Here is a 22,780-nt window from a genome sequence, read left to right as displayed (position 1 = left end):
GGTGAGCCCGTGGCTCCCCTTTGTCTTTTTATTTATTTATTTATTTATTTATTTTTTATTTTTTATTTTTTATTATTTTAACTTTAATTTTATTTTGTATATAGTTTTGTTTTGATTAATTATTATATTTATTAAATATTATTTTTGTTCCAATTTTATTTTATTATTACATTATTACATAATAATAATAATAATAATAATAATAATAATAATAATAATAATAATAATTTTCTTTTAGACAATTTTCTATTGTGTAGCCAAACATTAAAAATAAAATGTTTTATAAATAATAACTCATTTTCTAGAAATCGTTTTCCTACTTTTCAAACGATAATTATTAGATAATTGTCTTGTTTGATTATTGACAAATTCGCCAAAATTTTATCAAATTCACAATTTTAACATTTAGTCTTTAATCAAAACACCAAAAATATTATTTAATAACTCAACAATTTGCTCCAAACTTCTAAAAATTAAAACAATACATATACATTTTGGTTTAATCTTTCTCAAACCCCCATAATAATAAATAATAAATAATAAAAAAAAAACTAAAATAAGAAGCCATTAAGTTAAGGCTTCTTAAATAAGAACATTTTGGCTTCTCAATACTTGCCCACATTGATCGGCAAGCAATTATGTCAATTATGTTTGGAATTGTATAGAGGAACTCAAGAGCTCATCTTTCCAAACATTTTCGATGTGGGATCAAAAGAAGAGCCTGTGGCTCCCCCTTTGTCTTTTTTTTTTTTTTTTTAAATTTTATTTTATTTTGTATATAATTTTGTTTTGATTATTATATTATTGTTATTATTATTATTGTAATTTTATTTTATTATTACATATTGCATAATAATAATAATAATAATAATAATAATAATAATAATAATAATAATAATAATAATAATAATAATAATAATAATATAAATTTTCTTTTAGACAATTTTCTGTTGTGCAGCCAAACATTAAGAAGAAAAATATCTCTGAAAAATAAAAATAAAAGGAATAAGGGTCAAATAGACCACTGAACTACACAAGAAAATGCAATTGAGCCACTCAACTTAAAAACATTGCAATTGACTCCTTAAATCAACCAATTTCATGTAATCCTACCAATTTGCAGGTTGATTCACTTAAAAACCGGTTACCTTGTTACATGTAAGCCTATGTGGATTTTTATTATGTTTTTATTTTGTTATTTAACATATATATTCATCAACGATAACAAATAGCGTTGAAACCCTACATCCACAGCGGCGGTAATGGTTGACAACGACAGAGGCAAGAGCTACAACAACGACAGAGGCAAGGCTTCCTTTTCGATTATGCAAGCAACTCAATTAATGGAAGTAGAAGCTTTAATACCAACTCAGCGATGACGAAAATAGGCAACAATATAATGAGCTTATAGTAGTACACTGGGCGGCAATTTGTTGCCAATTCAGTTTCAAAAGCGAAATAAAATAAAATTATTCTAAACCCAGAAAAAAAAAAAAAAGATTATCCTTGAAGATGGAGTAGGGATGTACAACGATTATAAGGCAGTGAGTTTTTCCTTCACCAGTAATGGCAGAGAAAAGAAAAAACAATGAACATGAAGATGGCTGTTGGAAGAAGTTGAGACAAAAAAACAAACAAAAAATGTAGAAGGCTATGGTATGATTTGCATAAGAAATTAAATTTAGACATCAAATAAATGAGGCCAAAGCCCAATCCCTACTGTTATAGTGCTATGGTGTTTTTGGCAATTTTGTAGCTATGTTTTTCCTTCTCACCCGAGTTCAAATGGGGTTGCCGAAGTTAGCATCACAAAGTCAGAATATGCTATTTCATTCTTTGACAAAAGCAAAGACATTTTTTTTTCTGGCAAGCTATGAAACAAAATAAGATGTGAGGTCTCATGGAAAACTTGTTAATGATATTGATTTGAGTTTCATGTCGCCAGAAGATGGGTATGAGTATTTGATGTCAACGACATCTCGGGAAGGAAGAAGAAAAGGGTAAAAAAAATATAAAAATGATTATTAATATCCACCTAACACGCCATGTCAATGTTTACCTGCATTACTAGGAGGCTACTTGCTATTTGAAAAAATTGCAAGATTTTGAATGTTTAATGGTCTAATTATAGTTTTTTAAGGGAGCATGTGGTTCCCCTTTGTCATTTTTTTATTTTAATTTTATTTTGTATATAATTTTGTTTTGATTATTATTATATTATTAATATTAATATTATTATTATTATTATTATTATTATTATTATTATTATTATTGTAGTTTTATTTTATTATTACATAATAATAATAATAATAATAATAATAATAATATAAAATTTCTTTTAAACAATTTTCTGCTGTGCAGCCAAACATTAAAAAGAAGAATATTTTCTGAAAAATAACTCATTTTTCATAAATTATTTTCCTACTTTCCAAACGAACTTTAATATCTATACAATTAATTTTTTAGATTATAAGGAAGGGGAACACCCAATATTACATAGTTGAGGCATCCACTTACGCCAAATGGGAACACCAAATTTATCTTCTTCTAAAATCTAAATAAGACGATCGGGGGGCAGGGTAGATTGTTGTTCCCCTCTTATTGACAAAAAAGCTTCCTTCAGTAATGGCCTCGATGATTGTCTTGGAGTCGCATTCAAATCACACTTGTTTCCAGCCCAATTCCCTTGCTAGGAGAATCCCCTTCAGGAGGCCCCATCTCTGCGGAACTGGTTCCTATCCCATGCGTAAAACCCAGCAACCAGTCCCCTTCCTCATTCCTTGCAAGACCACCACAACTGGCTTTGTTATATGTGGGATCATTTTGATCCATCTAGCAGGTGGTCTTACCCATTTGATCAGTTTCCACTCGCTAGAGGCCAGACCGAGCTCAGTTTTGTTTGCCCTCTTATAGGTTTTGTTAATCTTTGTTCTCTGTGCCTGAATCAAGTAGCATTTTTGGCCAACTCCCATTCTTTTTCCATTAAAAATCCTCGATCTCGTTCCTCCATTTCCAGATCCACCAAGATATTAGGGCAAAGAGGATGCTGTTGACACAGAGCTGAAAATCCTCTTATTCCCTCGTCAAACCATTCTTCAAAGGGCTTATCTCTCGTTCATTGAAGCATACCTGGCAACATTGCTTCTCAAACTGGTCTGGCCTCAGAGCACCATCAGATGAGATGATGTGCTCTATAGATTCCGCAGTGTTATTACACAAATCACAGTTGCTGCAGTTGGTGAAGCCCTCTTGAATCTATTCATGTTTAATTTGTCATTAGCCTATCTTGTTTCGCAAGCCAGAGGTACGTGTGTATGCGGCTTGGAACTCTGAGGGGGTCTCCGATCCTGATCCGTAATCAATGAGTATGCAGATGATACAGTGAATTTTCCAGCCTTCTCCCTTCCCCAACCGAAAGTATCCGATTGCTCATCTTCTTCTACTAGAATGATTGTTGACAACTGATCACAGATATCTTCTGGAAGCACAGCCTCAAGTTTAGCCCAGTCCCATCCTTGCATGTTGATCCAGTAGTCAGCAACTGTGGCATATATATAGGTCCGGTAGCGAGAGGGATTTTCCAAACCAGAACCGGGTGGATTTTCCATTCCTCACTATCCTTTTTGTGCCTTCTTTGAGAGTCAGGACTGTTTTCAATATGCCTCTCCATGCATTAGACATGGAGTGCTTTGGCAACCAGGTAGAGGGGTACGGTCTGGGTTGTGAGCTGCATATTTCAATCTCATCATGGTTGCCCAAAGGGAATCATCGCCAGTTTGGAGCTTCCACCCTAGTTTGGTTCATCGCTTCCAGCTTCAGAATACCAAGGCCTCCCAGTTCTTTGCCAAAATATTCCACCAAATACAATGGCAATTTATATAATGGACCAGGGTCCACATAACATTATAGACCCTAGATCAAAACGACGAGGTACAAAATTTTATAACACAATACACAAAAAATCACAATACAAACACATGCTATATATTTACTTATTTTTCAAATCTGATTTAGGTACATAATTTGTGTTCATAGACACAAAATTTTACAACACAAGACACATAAATTTATAACATAAGACACAATTTACTAATTTGTTTCAGAATTCATACTCTTAAGGTACAAGACACAAAAAATTCACAACATAAGACATACACTGTGGACAGTGAACCCTAGTCCATGGATTGCAAATACAATTGAATACATGTTAATTTCAATCTATACATTGATATGTAATTAGTGTTATAATTATTATATCAAGAAAAAAAATAGAGAACTCTTGGCCAGTTGGCCTTATAGGAATCATTTTCAACCGTGTCTGGATTCTTATACAAGAAACATGTCCATCATTTTAACCAATATTGTCTCATGTGAATGTTAGAGGAGAAACTGATGTTTACACAGACTATATGTAGCAGAAAAGAAGAAAACAGATATTAGTACAAGAACTGGAATAACCAAAACTGCCCTATTTCATAAACCATAATCATGGAAGCCTTCAACTAAGCATCAAATATAATACACTGTACACACCACCACAAAGCTCATCTAATTGTCTTCTATAAACCTTTCTCAACTAATCGCAAAGATTGACAACTTATTCTACTAGATTGGCTCGGAAGCGCTAAATATTCACCAACTAAAAGATCACATACGTATAGCACTTTATTGAGAAATGCGTGATGGACTAATGCTTTCTTGGAGGTGAATTCGCCCTTTGATGCATTATTGAAATCCTGCTGGAAAGAGTGGCTTGATAAGGAGAAAAAATTGCACCCAAGGGGGCTCAACACGGGGTTATAAAACAAGACAAAAATTATATTGAATAAAAATGAGTCACCTAAGCTCTTGGATAGCGTGATCGTCCTTTCTTCTTCAAAAACTCAGGGATCTCGACTGAACTGCCATCCATGAATGATGCTGGCCGTCGATTGATTCCGATGGAAGCATCTCCCGGTGCTAGCTGATTTGCCTATATTTCAATTTTCAATGCAGGCTAATAAGTCAATGTCATAGTTTGTATGCCATGCCATGCCATGTTTTTTTAAAACACAAAAACAATTACCTGGAGGGGCTTGTCATCACCTTCTTGCCGTTTGAATCCAGTGGCAATTAAAGTAATACTAACCTGAGTTATATTAGGCAATGAGACAAAAATAAAGCAAAGTTGCATGTTAAGCAAATATAGGGGAAAAGGGTAAGGACCACACTCAATCTTGCTGCAGTGGATCTGAGAGAGTCGGGGGTTTGTTGTTTGAGTGCATATATTACATGTAGAGATTTCTACACCAACCAACCGTAAAAACACACTTTCGTTTATTATTTATATTCTTTATAATAAATAACCAACCATGAAAAACGCTCTATCAGTAGCTTGTACCTATGCGTCTAAAAATTATCTTCCTCCCCACTTAATGCAACTTCACAAGGACAAATACAGAAAAAGGTGTTTAGCTGAGTAAAGCTACATTAATTGAATGTTCTACCATGTTGAGTTGTAGCCTTGCTGGATAAAATTGCATATTTCTTGTCTGAAGTCATGTCACTTGATAAACAGCCAAATTCTCTCATTAATCTCTTAATCCAACGCAAACCGTACACTTGGAAACCAATCATTTTCAAGCACGTGGGAAAAGCAAACAATGATTGCTTATTGTGTTGAGGAAATACATACCTGACCACTTATTGAGGGATCGATAACAGCTCCAAAAATTAAGTTCGCACTTGGATCAACAAGGTCATATATGACCTCTGCTGCAGCGTTTACCTAATAAAAGTTCACAGCCCCCATCATAAGAAAGTGGACGTGAGATTCAAATAAAGGACAATTACCGATTCTGCAATGTCCTAACAGATATGAATATAAGTATGAAAAGTAATGTTTTCAAGAATCCAACAATGACACTAAAACCCCTAAGTTTGACAGGCTAAGCGAGGCCTCCTAGACTTATAATGAGTTTGATGGGTGAAAAATGGGGGAAAGATAATGAGAGGAAAGGAGATAAGGTAGAAAAATACTATTTTCCCTTGGTTGGGTTGGAAGGAAAATGGAAGGTAAAGAAATAAGGGGGAAATGAGGGAGAAAATATCCCTCCATCCCATCAAAATAGCTTCCCCTCCAAAATGAGGGGAAATTTTCTCTTCATCTTTCGCCCTCAATCCATGCATCAGACCTATTTCTCACTCCTCTCTCTCCCTTTCCTCCCATCCAAACGCAAATTTTCATCCCTATTTCCACTCTTCATTTTCCTTACCCTCCTATTTTTTCTTCCCACTTTCTACCCATCCAAACACAAAATTAAGTTCCAGAGTTCAGACTTCAGACCACCTACCCCCCACCGGTATGCCAAAAAAGAAAAAGGAATCCAACAAGGACTATAAACACAAAAACAAATGGTATCAGGATTGGTGGAAAAGTCATATATACCTAGAAAAATAATATAAAATCAGTCATGTTTTGCTTAAAATAATAATACAGAACTGTATTAATTTCTGGGTAATGCATTGCCAAAAGTTTTAACATGAACTATATGAAAAGGCAAAATGAAAATGAAACAATAACAATCCGTTTGGTTGGAGGGAATTAGAATTCCACTACCACCTAATTCGAAGGCAAGCAAATTCCTTCATTTGGTTCGGAATTGCAATTCCCTCATTTTCACGGAATTAGAATCCCATGCCTCCCCCTGGTTTTTTCAATTCCATAGTGCATGGGAAGAAAAATAGATACCCTTGAGACAAAATTACCCTTCTCTTTTCTAACCTAAAATTGATGTTTCATTTTCACGAAGTTAGAATCCCATGCCTCCCCTAGTATTATCTCAACTTGCATGGTTAAGTAAATTTTGGGAGCTATTAAATATGTTCTAGTGATACAAGTTTATATCCAAAGTGAACAATCAATCTAAAAAATGTGGGCATGTTCCAAATAACAACTGCATTGCATTATAGTTTTGGCACAAATTTACTTATCATTTAAGATTAATAATAATAATAATAATAATAATAATAATAATAAGTATTGACATTTTGGTCTTTATACTACTTATTCCGTTTCAATTCCCATGGATACCAAACACTCGAAATTCCCAATAATTCTATTCCTGCAAACCAAACACTAAGATTTAAATTCCCACACTATTCATCTCCCATGGAATTGCAATTCCTTCCCCCCAAATTCCCTCCTTGCGACCAAACGCCCCGTAAAAGAAAGAAGTTGGCATAGAACGATGGCAGATATGATTTAGTGCTAGTGGAGATAAGGAAAAATGATTGAAATGTGACCAAACAAATATGTATTTCCAAAATTAGGATGCTGTTGAAAGTTGGACAAAATTAGGAAAAGGACATTTGGGAAATGCGTTTTATATTAATTCTGGTCAAACACAAACGCAAATGGAACTTGCGTTTGTTTTTTTTTTTTTAAATCTCGCCGGAGTAATTGTCATGTCGAAGATTGCGGAGACGCAGAAGAAGACCGCATGGAGTACGTAGGAGGAGCTGTTGTTGGCGTTTTTCGTGAAGCGGCACGGGCTCAAGGACTGAGACTCCGTGGCTATGGAGCTTCGGAACCGGAGCTCTTTGCCAGCCCTCCTCACCGCTCAAATTTGCAAAGAGAAATACCGCGACCTCCAATGTCGTTTCACCAATAGCAATACGATTGTCGAGGAAGACGAAGGTGGAGGCGGCAGCGACGTCGTTATTCCCTGGCTCGAGGACTTGCGGCAGCTCCGAGTCGCGGAGCTCAAACAACCTCTTGATCAAGTAAATGAATCTCTCTGTGATTTTTTTTTTGAAAAAAATTTTACGTAGAAAAGTTTTTTGTTTACGGAGCTGACATAGAGATTTGATCTGAAAGGGTCTTTGAAGTTGAAAGTGAAGCGGATGGAGGAGGGGAGAGAGCAGAGCATGAAGGAGAGGCAGGAAATGGCCATGAAGCCAGATTTGGAGGATGGTAGAAAGGAGAATTCGGAAAACCAGCGAAGGAGAAGCCGGCGCCGGAGACCAAGATTAAGGAAAAAAAAAAAAAACAAACACAAGTGGGACTTGCAAGTCCCATTTGCGTTTGTTGTTTCACTAGTTCTGACATCAAACGCATTTCCCAAATGTCCTTTTCCTAATTTTGTCCAACTTTCAACAGCGTCCTAATTTTGGAAATACATATTTGTTTGGTCACATTTCAGTCATTTTTCCTGCATCATAAGCATGGGTCTTTTGATTGCATAATGGTACAAGATGAAAACAAAGGTTCCTCGTGACCCTTGCCATCCATTTTTGTTAACCCAATTTTATCAAACCTTTGATATCTAAGTTATTTTGTCCATTTAAAATTTTCCAGCACTACATGTGCAATAGGGGTGATATGCAAGATTTATGCTCCCAAAGCTTTTTGCACCATCAGTAAATTGTGTCGTGTTGTTTTGAGGGTAAAATGAATGTAATGTTCAAAACATGCCATAAAAAGAAAGATATGAGATCAGAAAGGGTGTGGGAGGTGGGAAGGGGGAGTACCTCAAACAATGTCAAGTCAGTCCCACCAGTTATATTCCACACAATTCCAGTAGCCCTCTCAATACCAATATCTAATAATGGAGACTGAATGGCATTTAAAGCAGCATCTCTGGCTCTGGTCTTCCCTGCATAACAACAAGAGAGTGTCAATTTTAGTTGGCATCAACACTAGAGAAAATAACTATTTTGTTAGAGTCGGATTGTAACAAGGTAACTCTTACATATTTCATTTCCTCATAAGGATTGAATATAGGCATAATGTCAATATAGACAAATATATTTAGAAGATTGTAACTAATTTAAAATCTAAATGAATACATTCAAATTTAATGCAGAGTAGGACATAAGAACAATGACTCTATTCAAGCTTTAGGCGGCAAGGCAGCAATTGTATTCTGCTGATTAATGAATTAAGGTATCTGAGCTTTGTGAACATACCTGTTGCAGTTCCTATCCCCATTAATGAGGAACCAGCACTTTCCATAATAGCACGTACATCGGCAAAATCTACGTTCACCAATCCCGGAATCTGCAATTTGTGCAGCTCATTTAGGAATGACAGAAAATGGAAATTCAACCATCTAAAAGTTGCATGTATTGGTAAAGAAAATATATTAATTCATCAAAGAAATACATCAAAATTTCTAACAATGCAACACTTTCCTGGCATTTGTTGCAATATATGGAAATTTCTAAAATTCTTTTTACTAACACCTTTTTCTATAAATTTTTTTTTTTTTTTAAAAAAAAAAAGTAAGGTTATTTTGGTCATATCAACTTGGTTGGTAAAAGGCAATGTGACAAATATGCTCCCCACCCCCCCCCCCCCCCCCCCTTTTTTTTTTCTTTTGTTTTGGCAAAAAGGCATTGTATAAGCTCCCATATATATGTGTGTTTGTGCACACACACACGTGTATGTATGCATGTTCATGTTTGAATTCAAAAGCATTTAGATTAAATGATATAACTCCAAAAAGACTATCTATTGCACTTTATGAATGACAACACTAGAGCCATCTGCATAAAATACAAGTTTGAGGTCTTTTTGACTTTTTGTCCTTTAGAAGTTATGTTTACGTTTAACAAGAAGTCAGCACTCAAGTAGCTAATTTTTATTTTTACTCCAAAGAAAGACTAACGAGCACATATTGTGCTTTTACAAAACGTTGTATTTTTATCAAAAGTAATGAATACTGTGACCAGGAATAGTAGTCTTAAAAGAACTAAGACCACTACTAAACAGAATGACACAAGAAGCCTCCACTCACTACAACAAAAGAAATAAAATAAACAGAAAGCAGTCTGAGTGTCATAACTCGTAGACTCGTAGTTCAACAATGCTATGCAGTGTAGAAACCCCACTGAGGAAAACAAGAGGTCAGGATAATAATAAACAAGGGGAAACTGTCATTTCAAAACTTAGTTATGTGATATTGTATTACATACCGAAATCATCATGGTGACCAAATTAGTCCCCAAATTGGTCCCTTACCTAGAGAACCCATTACCTCGTTAACAGCAATGTATGAAAACCTAATTTGTGAGAAAATTTTTATTAAAAAAAAAATCCCAATGGTAATGACCTACAATTGAAGCTATTGAAGGCCATTTGTCCAGACCTCTTTCATGCCATTAAAGCTGCTTCTACTTCCTCCAACTCTGCAACTCTCAGAGCCATTGTTCCTCACTTAAGTTCCCATTCACCAACCCCACCCTTTCTACTGTCCTGAAATTCGAGCCTAAATTTCATTTTCATTAACCTTAGGGGAGGAGGTACACATGCATCAAATATCTGCTCCCAGTCAAACCCCGTCCACTTATATAGTTATTTCTTCCCTTCAATATCCAAAAATCTCACTGATAATGAACATTAGAAACCAAAATATCTTCTGAATATATTAAACCCAAAAAACAATAAACATTATAGTTATACTGAACTCAAGAATATCTGAGTTCACAGTTATTTCACTTTCTCTTTCATTAGGAAGATAATGGATTTTGTAAGTTGGGACCAATTTGCAACTATAGGTTACAGCTAGGGACTAATATGGTCACCGTGACAATTTAGGGATGTAAATAACTATACCCCATAGGCCATAACTACTTCCTAATAACAATAATAATACCCTGTAATAGTAATAGTGGAGAATATAACCCCACTAAGTAGTGAAATTCATAGCAATGACAGTCAATTTCAAGAACAAAAATCTAGCCAGGGACGGGGAGTATCATTAAAAAATGTTCCAACATCCATACCGTTATTATATCAGAGATACCACGAACACCTTGTCGTAAAATATCATCAGCCAGATTAAATGCTTCTGTTACTGGGGTAGATGGGGAAACAGCAGTCAACAACTTGTCATTGGGGATGACAATCAGAGTATCAACATTTTCTCTTAAAGCTGCAATTCCTTCTTGGGCTTGAACTGCTCTTCTTCGCCCTTCAAATGAAAAGGGGGTTGTGACAATACCAACAGTCAAGATACCCATTGATTTTGCAGTTCCTGCTATTACAGGAGCTGCTCCAGTCCCTGTTCCACCCCCCATTCCAGCCTGCACATAATAGTTGAAGTCCTATATGAGTGAGAGAGAAGAGAAAAGCAACTAATTCCAGATGGAATCACGATCATTATTCTTCAAATTTAAATGCTATCCTGGCAAGACAAGTTCAAATCTTTTGGATAGTATGAATATGATATTATGTGTTTAGTTGGTCCAGCTTACACACACAAAACACATATATCTCAGAGGTTCTGCATAATAAAGACAATAAAACTATAATGAGATGGAATATATATGCACATCTGGCTTACATACTGATATTCAGAGGAAAAGTTAACAGGGATTATACTCTAAACAATTACAAAAGTGCTCATGAATTAAAATATTTTAGATACAGAAATTGAACTTACAGTCACAAAGACCATATCTGCACCATAAACTGCTTCCTCAATTGCCTCCTTGCTTTCCTTGGCAGCATTCGTACCAATATCTGGATTCCCACCAGCACCAAGTCCTCTAGTAAGCTCCTGACCAATTTGCAACCGGTGCTGGGGAAACACGGGCGACATCCTCATAGCTTGTATATCAGTATTAACAATCCAGAATTCCACCCCCTTCATTGAACTCTCTATCATCCGATTCACTGCATTGGAACCCCCACCACCAACTCCAACAACCTTAATCTTAGCCTCATTGAAATTGTTCACACTAGACGAATCTTTTGAGCTCTCTGTGACATTTTCAATGCCACTTTCCTGTCTTGGGGTCATCATTGTACTGTTCCCCTCACCTCTAAGCATTGAAATCTCTGGATGCAGGTTCAGAAACGGATCTTTACTCTGATACTGATTTGCACTATGGGCATTGGCTGAATTATTGGAATTGGCAGAACACTTAAGCAGAGACCAATTCAAACCACCCCTTCTATTGACACTCAAACTCAAAGATCCGTTCTTTTCATTGAGCATTTTCACAGGGCTAACTCTCCCCCCAATAACAGTCAGTACCCCCCTCGGGCACCAAGTATCCGAAGTCATAAAGTAAGTTGGAGTACAAATAGCCATACCAGATTACCAGACAAAATACCCAATTCCAAAATTTAGATTTTATATAATAATGTTCAAGAAAATACGCATTCACCCTTAATTCTGTTCTCCAAGATTGTCCTGAATGTTGAGCAAGAGTAAAACCAAACAGACTATTAAATGACTAGTATCACAGTAATTCTCAAAGAAACTTATAACGGCAGAAAATGTAGCAGAAAGAGAAAAGGTAAACCTAGAACATCTATCGAGTGCAGAAAGAGAAATAGAGAATGGCACCTGGATTGTTGAAGAGAGAGAGAGAGAGAGGCTAAGAATTCGTGGGCTTGGGAACAGCAAGAGCGATCCTTGTGAGCATAAACGGAAGGGTAAGCTGCATAGGCCAGTCAAGGTGTAGATTGTAGAGAGTAGAGCAAGGGATCCTATTCCTCCAAATGTTATCATTTTTCATTTCACCCAACAATATCAAATTATCAAATAAAATACCTAAAAATAGTTTTTTTTATTTAATTTTATTTTTTATCCTAAATTTATATGTGTCAGTTCATTTTTTATTTTTTTTCTTAAATATCCTCTTTAATTGTGGCATGATTATTTTTTATCTTCTATCAACAAAATCGTTTAAATGACGTTAAATACAAGAATATTTTGGTCTATTAGTTCTAAGTGTTAAGTCCTTTTTTTATCCTAAATTTATCTATGTTGTTTCACATTTATTCTTCTTCTTTTTTTTTTCAAAACATCCTCGTTGGTACTAGCATTATTGTGGCATGACTTTTTTGTCATCAGTCAACAAATATATTTAAATGACATTAAAAATGACGTTATTAACCACTAAAAATCCTCTTTTTTTTTCTTCTTCTTAGTAATAAAATTGTTATCAATACATAAGTCTATCGCAATATCTAAAAAAGTGCAATTGAACAAACCAAGAGTCTATTTCATGGTAAACCTTAAGTTTAGTGCATAAGTCTACTTTATAAAAATCCACAAGACTTGTGGTACTATTACCAAGAACAAATAATGAGGATTTTGAGTGGTTAATAACATCATTTTTAATGTCATTTAAACATATTTGTTGAAGATGACAAAAAAAAAAAAAAAAAAAAAAAAAAAAAAAAAAAAAAAAAAAAAAGGATATCATGCCACAATAATGTTAGGACCAGAAGGATATTTTGAAAAAAAAGAAAAAAAAAAACTAAAAGTAAAATGACACATATAAATCTAGGACGTAAATAGAAAAAGACCTAACACTTAGAACTAAATAGACCAAAATGTTCTTGTATTTAACGTCATTTAAATGCTTTTATTGACGAAGGACAAAAAATGATCATGACACAATAATACTAGGACCAAACATGAATGTTTTGACAAAAAAAAAATAATAAAAGACTAAAAGTGAACTGACACATATAAATATATGACCAAAAAATAAAATTAACTTTATTATCACATAATACATTTATACACTACCCTCAACGTTTTCATTATATTAATTATTGATAAAAATATTGTGTCTTAAAAGAGGGACTAAGTAGATAAAACATAATTCTCATATTTAAAAATACGTCCGATTTGATTTACCTTTCCACCCCACTCTTACATAAAAGCAGGATCCCAAAAAATGTTGGGTAACAACTTACTTCCAGTTAACCCAACAAATTTGGTCAATACACCACTTCGCGAGTTGTTATACCATGGACCAGGGTCCATCTTGTACTGTGGACATTGATCCTAAACAATGTATAAATTGTGTATTTTTAATATTGAAATTGTGAACTTTTAAAATATAAATTGTGTTTCTAAGTCAAAACACATAATAATCATCAAATCCTAATTTGTTAATATTGTGTGACTACAATATTTGAAAAGAACTTGTGAATACAAAACAAAAGAGCAAATACCAATTTTGGTCCCACGAGTATTAGCAAAATGACAGTTTTAGTCCACATGTTTAATTCCTACCAATTTTCATCCACGACTATTACTTTAGTACCAATTTTCATCCACGACTATTGTTTTAGTGCCAAAATTCATCACGCCAATCACACATTTGTTTAAAACATGTCGAAATATGAAATTATTAAGGGTATTTTCGTCTTTTTAAAATTAAGATCCCAATTTGAGCATGAATAAAAAGATTTAAGCCCTAAGATCTATCGTGATTCGCAGTTTTTCTCCTCAAATTAAAGTAGGATGAGGAGGAGAACTGCCAATTGGGATTGATCTTAGGGCTTACATCCCTTTATTCATGCTCAAATTAGAGCCTTAAGTTGAAAAGGACGAAAATGCCCTTAAAATTTTTAGATTTCGACATGTCTTGGATAGAGGGGTGATCGGCGTGATGAATTTTGGTACTAAAATAATAGTCGTGGATGAAAATTGGTACTAAAACAATAGTCGTGGGATGAAAATTGGTAGAAATTAAATATGTGGACCAAAACCGTCATTTTGCTAATACTCGTGGGACCAAAATTGGTATTTGCTCCAAAACAAAATAATATAATATACAAATTGTGAATTTTTAAAAGATAAATTATAAACATTTAATATGTAAATTGTGAACATTTGGATCCGAGTTCACAAAATAATTTGCGCCACATCGCGGCAACCCAAACCCGACATTGAAGCTTGTCAAACATATGCATCAAACATATTATTAAATGACATTTAATTGCAACACAGTAGACAAAATATTGTTACATTGAAATCGTTATTCTGATGACAGATGGTTGTATCTAACCAGTCTCAAATGAAATTAGTATAAATAACAGGACTAATATTTATTCTCCATACATGACTATGTATCAGTTATCTCATTTAAATATTTCATTATAATTTATTGATATAATTATTCTAAATATCTAGAGTTGATTAAACTTGTCAATTACAGTTTGTAATTCTGTTATTAGTAAATTAGGTGTCATTATAAGTAATACAATTTTAAAGCATTGTTAATTAAATGTTAAACTCATGATTCTAATATGACAAAAATATAATTTGTGTTATAATTCGGCCTATCAACTCGTTAGTTCTTGCGTGATGTTTGCACGGTAATGCTTGGAGATTGTATGTATATGTGTATATAGAATAGATAAAAGGGAGAGGAAGAACACAATGTATAGAACACAATCACATGAGACCATCTTTTCATTAAGCATTCACCCTCAATTTATAGGGATGATTACAATCTTTCACATCCTTTAACATAAGTAATGAAATAAGTAAAGGCTAACAAAAGGTCACAAGTTTAATGGCCATAATAATAAAATATTTATAACACTCCCCCTTGGCCATTAAATAACTATACTCATGCCTCGTTAAAAACCTCGCTAGAAAAACCCAGTGGGAAAAACCTAGACGAGGAAAAGAGTACACGAAGTATGTTAATCCATGTGTTGTACCGGTTGCCTCATTAAAAACCTTAGCCTAAGAAAACCCAGTGGGAAAAAACTTAGCCAAGGAAAAGAGTACAACCATAAGCCTTCTGGGCATAATCTTCAAGATTTTAAGGGTCTTCAGGACTATCCACTCAAGGGCACCAACATTGGTTGCCTCATTAAAAACCTTAGCTTAAGAAAACCCTGTGGGAAAAACTTAGCTAAGGAAAAAAGAGTACAACCATATGCTTTCGTAGCATAATCTTTAGGATATCAAAAGTCCTCTATATTGTCCATTCTAGCACAGCTAGGGGTTGTCGCTCCCCCTGAAGATAACAATCTTCTAAGCCTATGCATCCCAATTTTATAAACATATTATTCAAAAGTGGATGTAGGCAGAAACTTAGTGAACATATCTGCAAGATTGTTCAGTGGGGCAAACATTCTCAACAAGAATTTTACAACTCTTCTAGAGTTCATGTGTGTAGAAGGACTTAGGTGCAACATGTTTTGTAAGGTTCCCTTAACAAAACTATTACTTGCTTGTACAACACAATCTTATTTGTCCTCATATGGGACATTGGGGTAAAAGTATAACATAACCAGTTTTGGACTTGGCATCATAGGGATCAAATAAAATAGCCAATGCCCAAGTAGCCCATCAACACCACATAGGGGTTTCTCACATAAACGTCAAAAACTTTGTACCTCAAAGGTGCTGGAGGATATGTTAAATACCATTCCAATTTTCATTGTAGGGGGGAACACTAAATGTTGCTAGCAATTTCATCGCAAATTCAATATCAGGCCTGATGCGATTATGGAACTTCTAGTTCAATAATAGTGTTCCAATAGCAATAAAGTAATGGACTTCTAGTCCCTCAATATCCTCATTATCATCTTCGAGTCTAAATGGTCATTTATCTACTTCAAGAGATTATTGGACATTTGTTTGTGTGATAAGTAAATAATACTTATCCATATAAAACATCTTCATGACATTTTTCAAGTAGGCTAACTGGTGTATAAAACTTTTTCAAAGAGAAGCTCGATCTTCAGGTCGAGACAATACTTGGATTTCCAAGTCTTTTATTTCGAAACTCCGTCTTTCAGCATGAGCTGATATCACTAAGCTCTCTATGTGTTTCAATGATATTTAAATCATCATTACCGACTTGAGATAATAAACAAATAACTCCATTAGCAATTCTTTAATGAACACATAATGGTACATATTTGCATATTCCTTCTTCGGGAGAAAAGCACTCAGTCAATAATATTCAATTCATACAAAGACTTTAGTAGTTTAATTATACGCGTTGCCATTTTCACTTTCCTCATTTCAAAAGTGTTGAATCCATCAGGGATTTACAAATAAATATTAGCGTCTAATGACCGGTAAGTTTGCGGTCATGACACTCATCAACTGCATATCTAAATTTATAATTCATTGCCAATGATGTTAATTAGCGGAACGTAATGCCATCTGTTATGGGAGAGAGCATTTGATTAAAATCAATTTAGGGTCTCTGCGTAAACCCTTAAGCTACCAGTCTCGCTTTATATCATACCACCAGATTATTTGTATTTCTATTTTGTATAAACACCCATTTGTAACCTTCAGGGTTAACATTAAATGGTGTACATGTTATAAAGGGAATACAATTTTAGCGAGCTGAGCTGTATATGCCTTAATTGCTCCTTTATACATAAAAAATATCAAGGCACAACTGGTGCCTAGCTCTGGATCCAGATTCTCATATAACGAGAGCAATTTGTAAAGACAATTCTGTTGTTGACAACTATAACATTTTTCATAAATTTCTCCCATATATATAAAATAATGGCAATTTCTAATTCAACCAGACTCTAGACATTTTCCAAAGATATTTTTATCTGGTCATTCCGCATCCCCAGTATTATGATTTTGGGTGCACCTATAAATTTACTGGGTTTTTTTTTTCGCCTTCTGGACGAATGCCTTCAGGACATACTTCTTTAATCGATTTCAAGAGTGACACCATTTTCTACTAGATTTAGCTTTCCGCGGATTATACCAACATGTCCCCACGTTTCTGGCGTCAAGGAGCATTGGTATATGGTCCAAGTTGGGGAAGATATATAGGACCTAGTCACTCTTTTTATGATCAATATATATATTGGCAGATTAATTATCTTCTGAACTTCTAGTTCAATTTACTTCTTCTGAACTTCTAGTTCAGTCTACCTAGTACGTGGATTCAAATATTGAAGATCAATCATTCATAGAATTTCTTGGCATTCTATAAAACTTGAGCTCTTATATCCCCCTAATGCCGTGAAATGATCTTCATAAAGTGTGCAGTCAGCGTACATAATTATATATTGATCCCTTATAATGGGCTCTAAAGATTTAAATAACAGACGGAGGTTTATAATCAACATATACATGCCCATAATGTACGCTATGATGGTGATATAGGAAAAAGATTGCACATTGTGAATAAAACGCAGATGGAAAATGTTTGATTTTATACCACGTACTAGGTGTTAGGGGGAATACTTATGATATGCAGCAGGCCAGATTGTGATAACAACAATAACATATAAAACTGATGTCTCCAACAAGAAAATATATAATTACCCAAGGCGATGCACTAATTCATGCTATGCTATAAAATCATGTGGGTCTATAAAGCCTTTAAAAGTGCATCGCAATATATGAATTACCCAAAACATATATGCAATCATCTAAGAGTAACATATATAATAAGATATGAGCATACATATCAAATGATATTATAAGGGTACACAACAATCATAAGGAAGTTGGAAGCTTGTCAAATAAATGATCTTTAGGATCTCCAAAAAATCCTTATCCTCAACTTTACATTAGTTCACTCACTGGTTTGGGAATTGCTTCGTGCAAATTCACATGATATAATTCACTCCCTCATTTGCTTCGGGCAAACTGATATGAAATAATTTATTCATTCATTTGCTTCAGGCAAATTGATATGATATGATTCATTCTATCTTCCAAACAAATAACATCTAAATCAATCATATCATGAATGACATAAGTCAAAGATCATTCTTATAAAGGAGTATACCACTCCTTAAACAACATAGAATTGCACTAAGCCATAGTCGGAGAGGGATTTGTCATGTTGACATCGTAAATTTAGTCAAAAGATGATTATCATAATTTGTTGATAATAGCAATCCTTCCGGGATTGATATAGGATTTATGGAACTAATAATAATTCAATTTTGAATTAGCAACCGGTCAATTGCATACGAGAGTCATGTTGCATGCATGAGAACAAAATTGAGTAAATAAGCATGCAAATTAAGAGAAGTAACTCTGATAAGTAAACTTCCCGAATAGTAAATTTCGGATAGTTAATCCGAGTAGTAAAATCAACAAAGTAAAATCACTTTGCCCTCATAATAATTTGCTCCAAAAATAACTTAACTTTTCGAATATTGCGGTCATGAATTAACTTTTCGGATGCTTCAGGCATAAACTAACTTCTCGGATGCTTCAAGCATGAGCTAACTACTCGGATACTTCATGCTTCAGGCATAAACTAACTTTTTCGGCCATGAATATATTTTCATGCATTGTTCAAAAACATTTTCATGACACTAATCATTTCTTCATCAATACCTCATCATTTCATTATCATAATTTATCGCAATATTTGCTTCAGGCAAATTAGCTAGAATCATCAAGATGATGTTCATTCTCCGATGACCAAATGCTTTGGTGTGCGGCACATAGGGATCAATGCCCTTCACACCCACATTGATATCAAACCTGCTTCTGGCTAGAATTTTGCCTCTATGAGTTTTGGTCGTCCTTGAATATCTTGATCACTTTGTTTCTTATTCTGAGCTTGAAACTCATACCACACCGGTTATAATCTCGACTGCAACCCCTTATAAAGTTACTCAAGTAGGTAACATTATGTGCTTCAAGCACCTGTGCAAAATCAACCGCACATGCACTTTTGATTCTTCATCAACAACTAGTTATGTTTCTTAGCCACAAAGAGTGCTAAAATCAGCTTAGAATGCTTCTCATAATTTGTTGTCTTGTACTACTGCTGGAGTACAAATTACTCGCATGAAAAGTTGGCAATGTCTTTCCAATTAAATATTTCTCTGAAACTTCTTGTTTAGAGTTTCACCTGCGAGACTATTTTGTGCATAGCTGAATTATAGTTAATCACTGATTACATTATAATCTAAAAATTAAACATGAGATTAAACTAGTCAAAATATATCTGATAAAGATCATTTGATGACTTCTCGTCCGAATAGTCCTTTAGGGACTTCCATTAATTCAAGGGGATTTTTCAATCAAATACTCATTTTTAAAATCGTGGTTCAAGTGGTGATGTATGAAAATGAGAGCTTGTGCCTTCTGGACATCGTTGCTTTGTGACTTAGCAACAAAAAACTTGGCTCAATTCTTTATATGCCGAATATATTTCAATATCAAGAGCCCAAACTAAATAATTGCTTCATTCATAAGTGAGCTCAATAAATCCACATTTGGCAATGATGTAATCTACAAAACATATATCATATGTTCTCATATACATTCATAATATCACATGTTCATAGCAAAAATAAAGAATTTGACATCTTCTAGATGCAAATCAAACTTTCAGAGATGAAGTCGAAAGGAAAAGTCTGAAAGAACAAATTAACCTTTCAAAACCTTTCGGAAACACACAAGGTGACCATAAAAATGACCTTTCAATTATTCAAACTTTCGGCAGAAAAATTAACCTTTCGACAGAAAACAAAATATTTCGGATCCATGCAAGGAAAACATATTTTTTCATTTTCAAGCATGAAAGTATTTTGAAGCAGTGCAACCTTTCGAATACTATACTCATATTGCAGCAATAAATTACAAAATAACCATGATTAACATTTTTGGTTACAAACGTAATTTAACAGCATCCCTGAATTAACAGTTTAGTACTATCAACCTTCCGTAATGATTTAGCACACAAGTTTTCGCACTATTCACTTTCCGTAATGAATTAGCACTATTCGGTGCTTATTAGAACAATAGTGCCGACAGGTGCTAAATTGGTGCTTAATCATCAATCATTACATAATAGTACTCAACAAATATCAGACATATGTAAGATGAACATATCTACCACAGAAACAAAATTGAGATTCCATATTCATGAATTTGCAGGCACGTATACGAATTCATATAAGAACCATATGAGCATGTGCAATATAAAATCATATATTATACGAATCCTATGAACATGTTTGTCCAATATAAAAACATGTATTGTAACAGATCCATGCATACCGTTCACCGAGGAGTATGTTGGCGATTCGTGTTGATAACGTGTTATAATTTGGCCTATCAACTCGTTAGTTCTCGCGTGATGTTTGCACGGTAATGCTTAGAGATTGTATGTATATGAGTATATAGAATAGATAAAAGGGAGAGGAAGAACACAATCACATGAGACCATCTTTTCATTAAGCATTCACCCTCAATTTATAGGGATGATTACAACCTTTCACATCCTTTAACATAATGAAATAAGTAAAGGCTAACAAAAGGTCACAAGTTTAATGGCCATAATAATAAAATATTTATAACAATTTGAACCACTATAATATAAGTATTCATTTGTATTCTTTTATTTTTTTAATTAAAACTTAGAAATAATATTTAAAATAACTATAGGCTTACAAAATTAACTTAAAGGAAAATATTTCGTACTAATATTATATGAAATGATAATGCTAGATGTTCCTACAAGAACCATTCATTTTTTTTTTTTTAATCATTCCCTGATGTGATAATTTTTAATAAGTAGAATTTTGAAATAAAAATAGACAAAAAAAAACTAATTATACAAAAAGTGCCACATCAAAGAGCAGGGAAAATTGAATGATTTTTGTAAAGGTAAGAAGCATTTTTATATATAAAAACCTTTTATAGAGATAATTTAAATAGATAATTATATAAGATTAATTTTATATGAAAATGATGTTCTTTTCACCTTATTTTTATTTACACTATTCTTTTATTTGTTTTAAAATAATGCTAACTTTCAAAATTTAACAGTATTTTTTTCTAAATTTTATCTTGTTGTAAGACTATTATTAGAGCGGTTCGCAAATTATGCCATGGAATCGTGTTCACCGAGAATGGTGAACACAAGGCAAAACGACGTCGTTTTTAGGCAAAATAAAAAAAAAAAAAATTCGCGGATGTGGAGTTAACGGCGCGCGTTTGATCAAATTATGAATTTTCTGTTATGAGATTATGAATTTTATGAAAATTCATAATCTCATAACAGAAAATTCATAATCGCATAACAGAAAATTTATAATCTCATAACAGAAAATTCATAATCTTATAACAGAAAAATCATAATCTCATGGTTCCAAAGTGAATGTGTAGGCATGGTTCCAAAGTGAATGTGCAGGCATGGATTCATAATTTATGAATGTCCGTGATTTCGGACGGGAATATGTAGGCATGGTTCCAAAGTGAATGTGCAGGCATGAATTCATAATTTATGAATGTCCGAAATTATGAATGTAATGAAAATTCATAATCTCATAACAGAAAATTCATAATCGCATAACAGAAAATTCATAATCTCATAACTGAAAATTCATAATCTCATAACAGAAAATTCATAATCTTATAACAGAAAATTCATAATCTCATGGTTCCAAAGTGAATGTGTAGGCATGGTTCCAAAGTGAATGTGCAGGCATGGATTCATAATTTATGAATGTCCGTGATTTCGGACGGGAATGTGTAGGCATGGTTCCAAAGTGAATGTGCAGGCATGAATTCATAATTTATGAATGTTCGAAATCTTTGTTCACCTCAAATTAAAGTGAAACCGCAAAATGTGAAAATAAAGAAGAAAAGTCACACAATTAATTAAGAAAAAAAAAAAAGAAAAAAGATAACGGTGTACTAACACCGTTGGAACCGTGTTCACCATTCATGGTGAACACGGTTCCATGGCATAACATCTGAGAGCGGTTAAAGTGGGCCGATGAGATAGGTTTAAAAGCATGCCAATGTTGAAGGCCTAACAAGGACTGCCCTGCCTCAGGCCTACGGGCCATGGTAGGGTCCCGATAAATTTTTAAAAATTTTAAATAAAAATAAAAATAAAATGTTCATACATAATTTCTCAACATATTGAAGAACAAAGAGACAATGTCCCCACTGGGATCGAACTTATGGCATCTCATTTAATAGAGTCAAAGTCATGCTGCTCGACTAAAAGGTCTTTGGCAAATAAATACACACACACACACACACACACACACACACACACA

The 22,780-nt window shown here is 34.0% G+C and overlaps 1 protein-coding gene across 2 annotated transcripts; it reads right to left on the bottom strand.

Annotated features, from left to right (window-relative positions):
* Positions 1 to 4,436: 4,436 nt before the first annotated feature.
* Positions 4,437 to 12,523, bottom strand: LOC109155217 (cell division protein FtsZ homolog 2-2, chloroplastic-like). Of its 2 annotated transcripts, none has more exons than XM_019302932.1 (9): positions 12,339 to 12,523; positions 11,427 to 12,182; positions 10,768 to 11,067; positions 8,950 to 9,040; positions 8,512 to 8,636; positions 5,675 to 5,767; positions 5,066 to 5,128; positions 4,841 to 4,972; positions 4,437 to 4,739 (listed from the first exon to the last, which is right to left on the bottom strand). In XM_019302932.1, the coding sequence occupies exons 2-8, from the start codon at positions 12,078 to 12,080 to the stop codon at positions 4,841 to 4,843; spliced, it is 1,458 nt and encodes a 485-aa protein (XP_019158477.1). In that variant the 5' UTR covers positions 12,081 to 12,182; positions 12,339 to 12,523; the 3' UTR covers positions 4,437 to 4,739. The 2 variants fall into 2 exon arrangements, with proteins under 2 accessions (XP_019158477.1, XP_019158476.1); XM_019302931.1 differs by having other exon boundaries at positions 4,437 to 4,736.
* Positions 12,524 to 22,780: the final 10,257 nt, after the last annotated feature.

Source organism: Ipomoea nil, unplaced genomic scaffold (assembly GCF_001879475.1).
Source record: "Ipomoea nil cultivar Tokyo-kokei standard unplaced genomic scaffold, Asagao_1.1 scaffold2694, whole genome shotgun sequence".
Classification (NCBI taxonomy): Eukaryota; Viridiplantae; Streptophyta; class Magnoliopsida; order Solanales; family Convolvulaceae; genus Ipomoea; species Ipomoea nil.
Note: the sequence above shows the minus strand (reverse complement) of the source record. Positions and strands in the feature narration are given on the sequence as shown.

Excerpts from the sequence above, each read along its gene's own strand:
- LOC109155217 (XM_019302932.1), bottom strand. The coding sequence starts at position 12,080 with ATGGCTATTTGTACTCCAACTTACTTTATGACTTCGGATACTTGGTGC. Across the intron at positions 9,041-10,767 it reads GTATCTCTGATATAATAACG|ATTCCGGGATTGGTGAACGT; the intron begins GTATGGATGTTG and ends CACAAATTGCAG. Across the intron at positions 5,129-5,674 it reads ATCCCTCAATAAGTGGTCAG|GTTAGTATTACTTTAATTGC; the intron begins GTATGTATTTCC and ends AATATAACTCAG.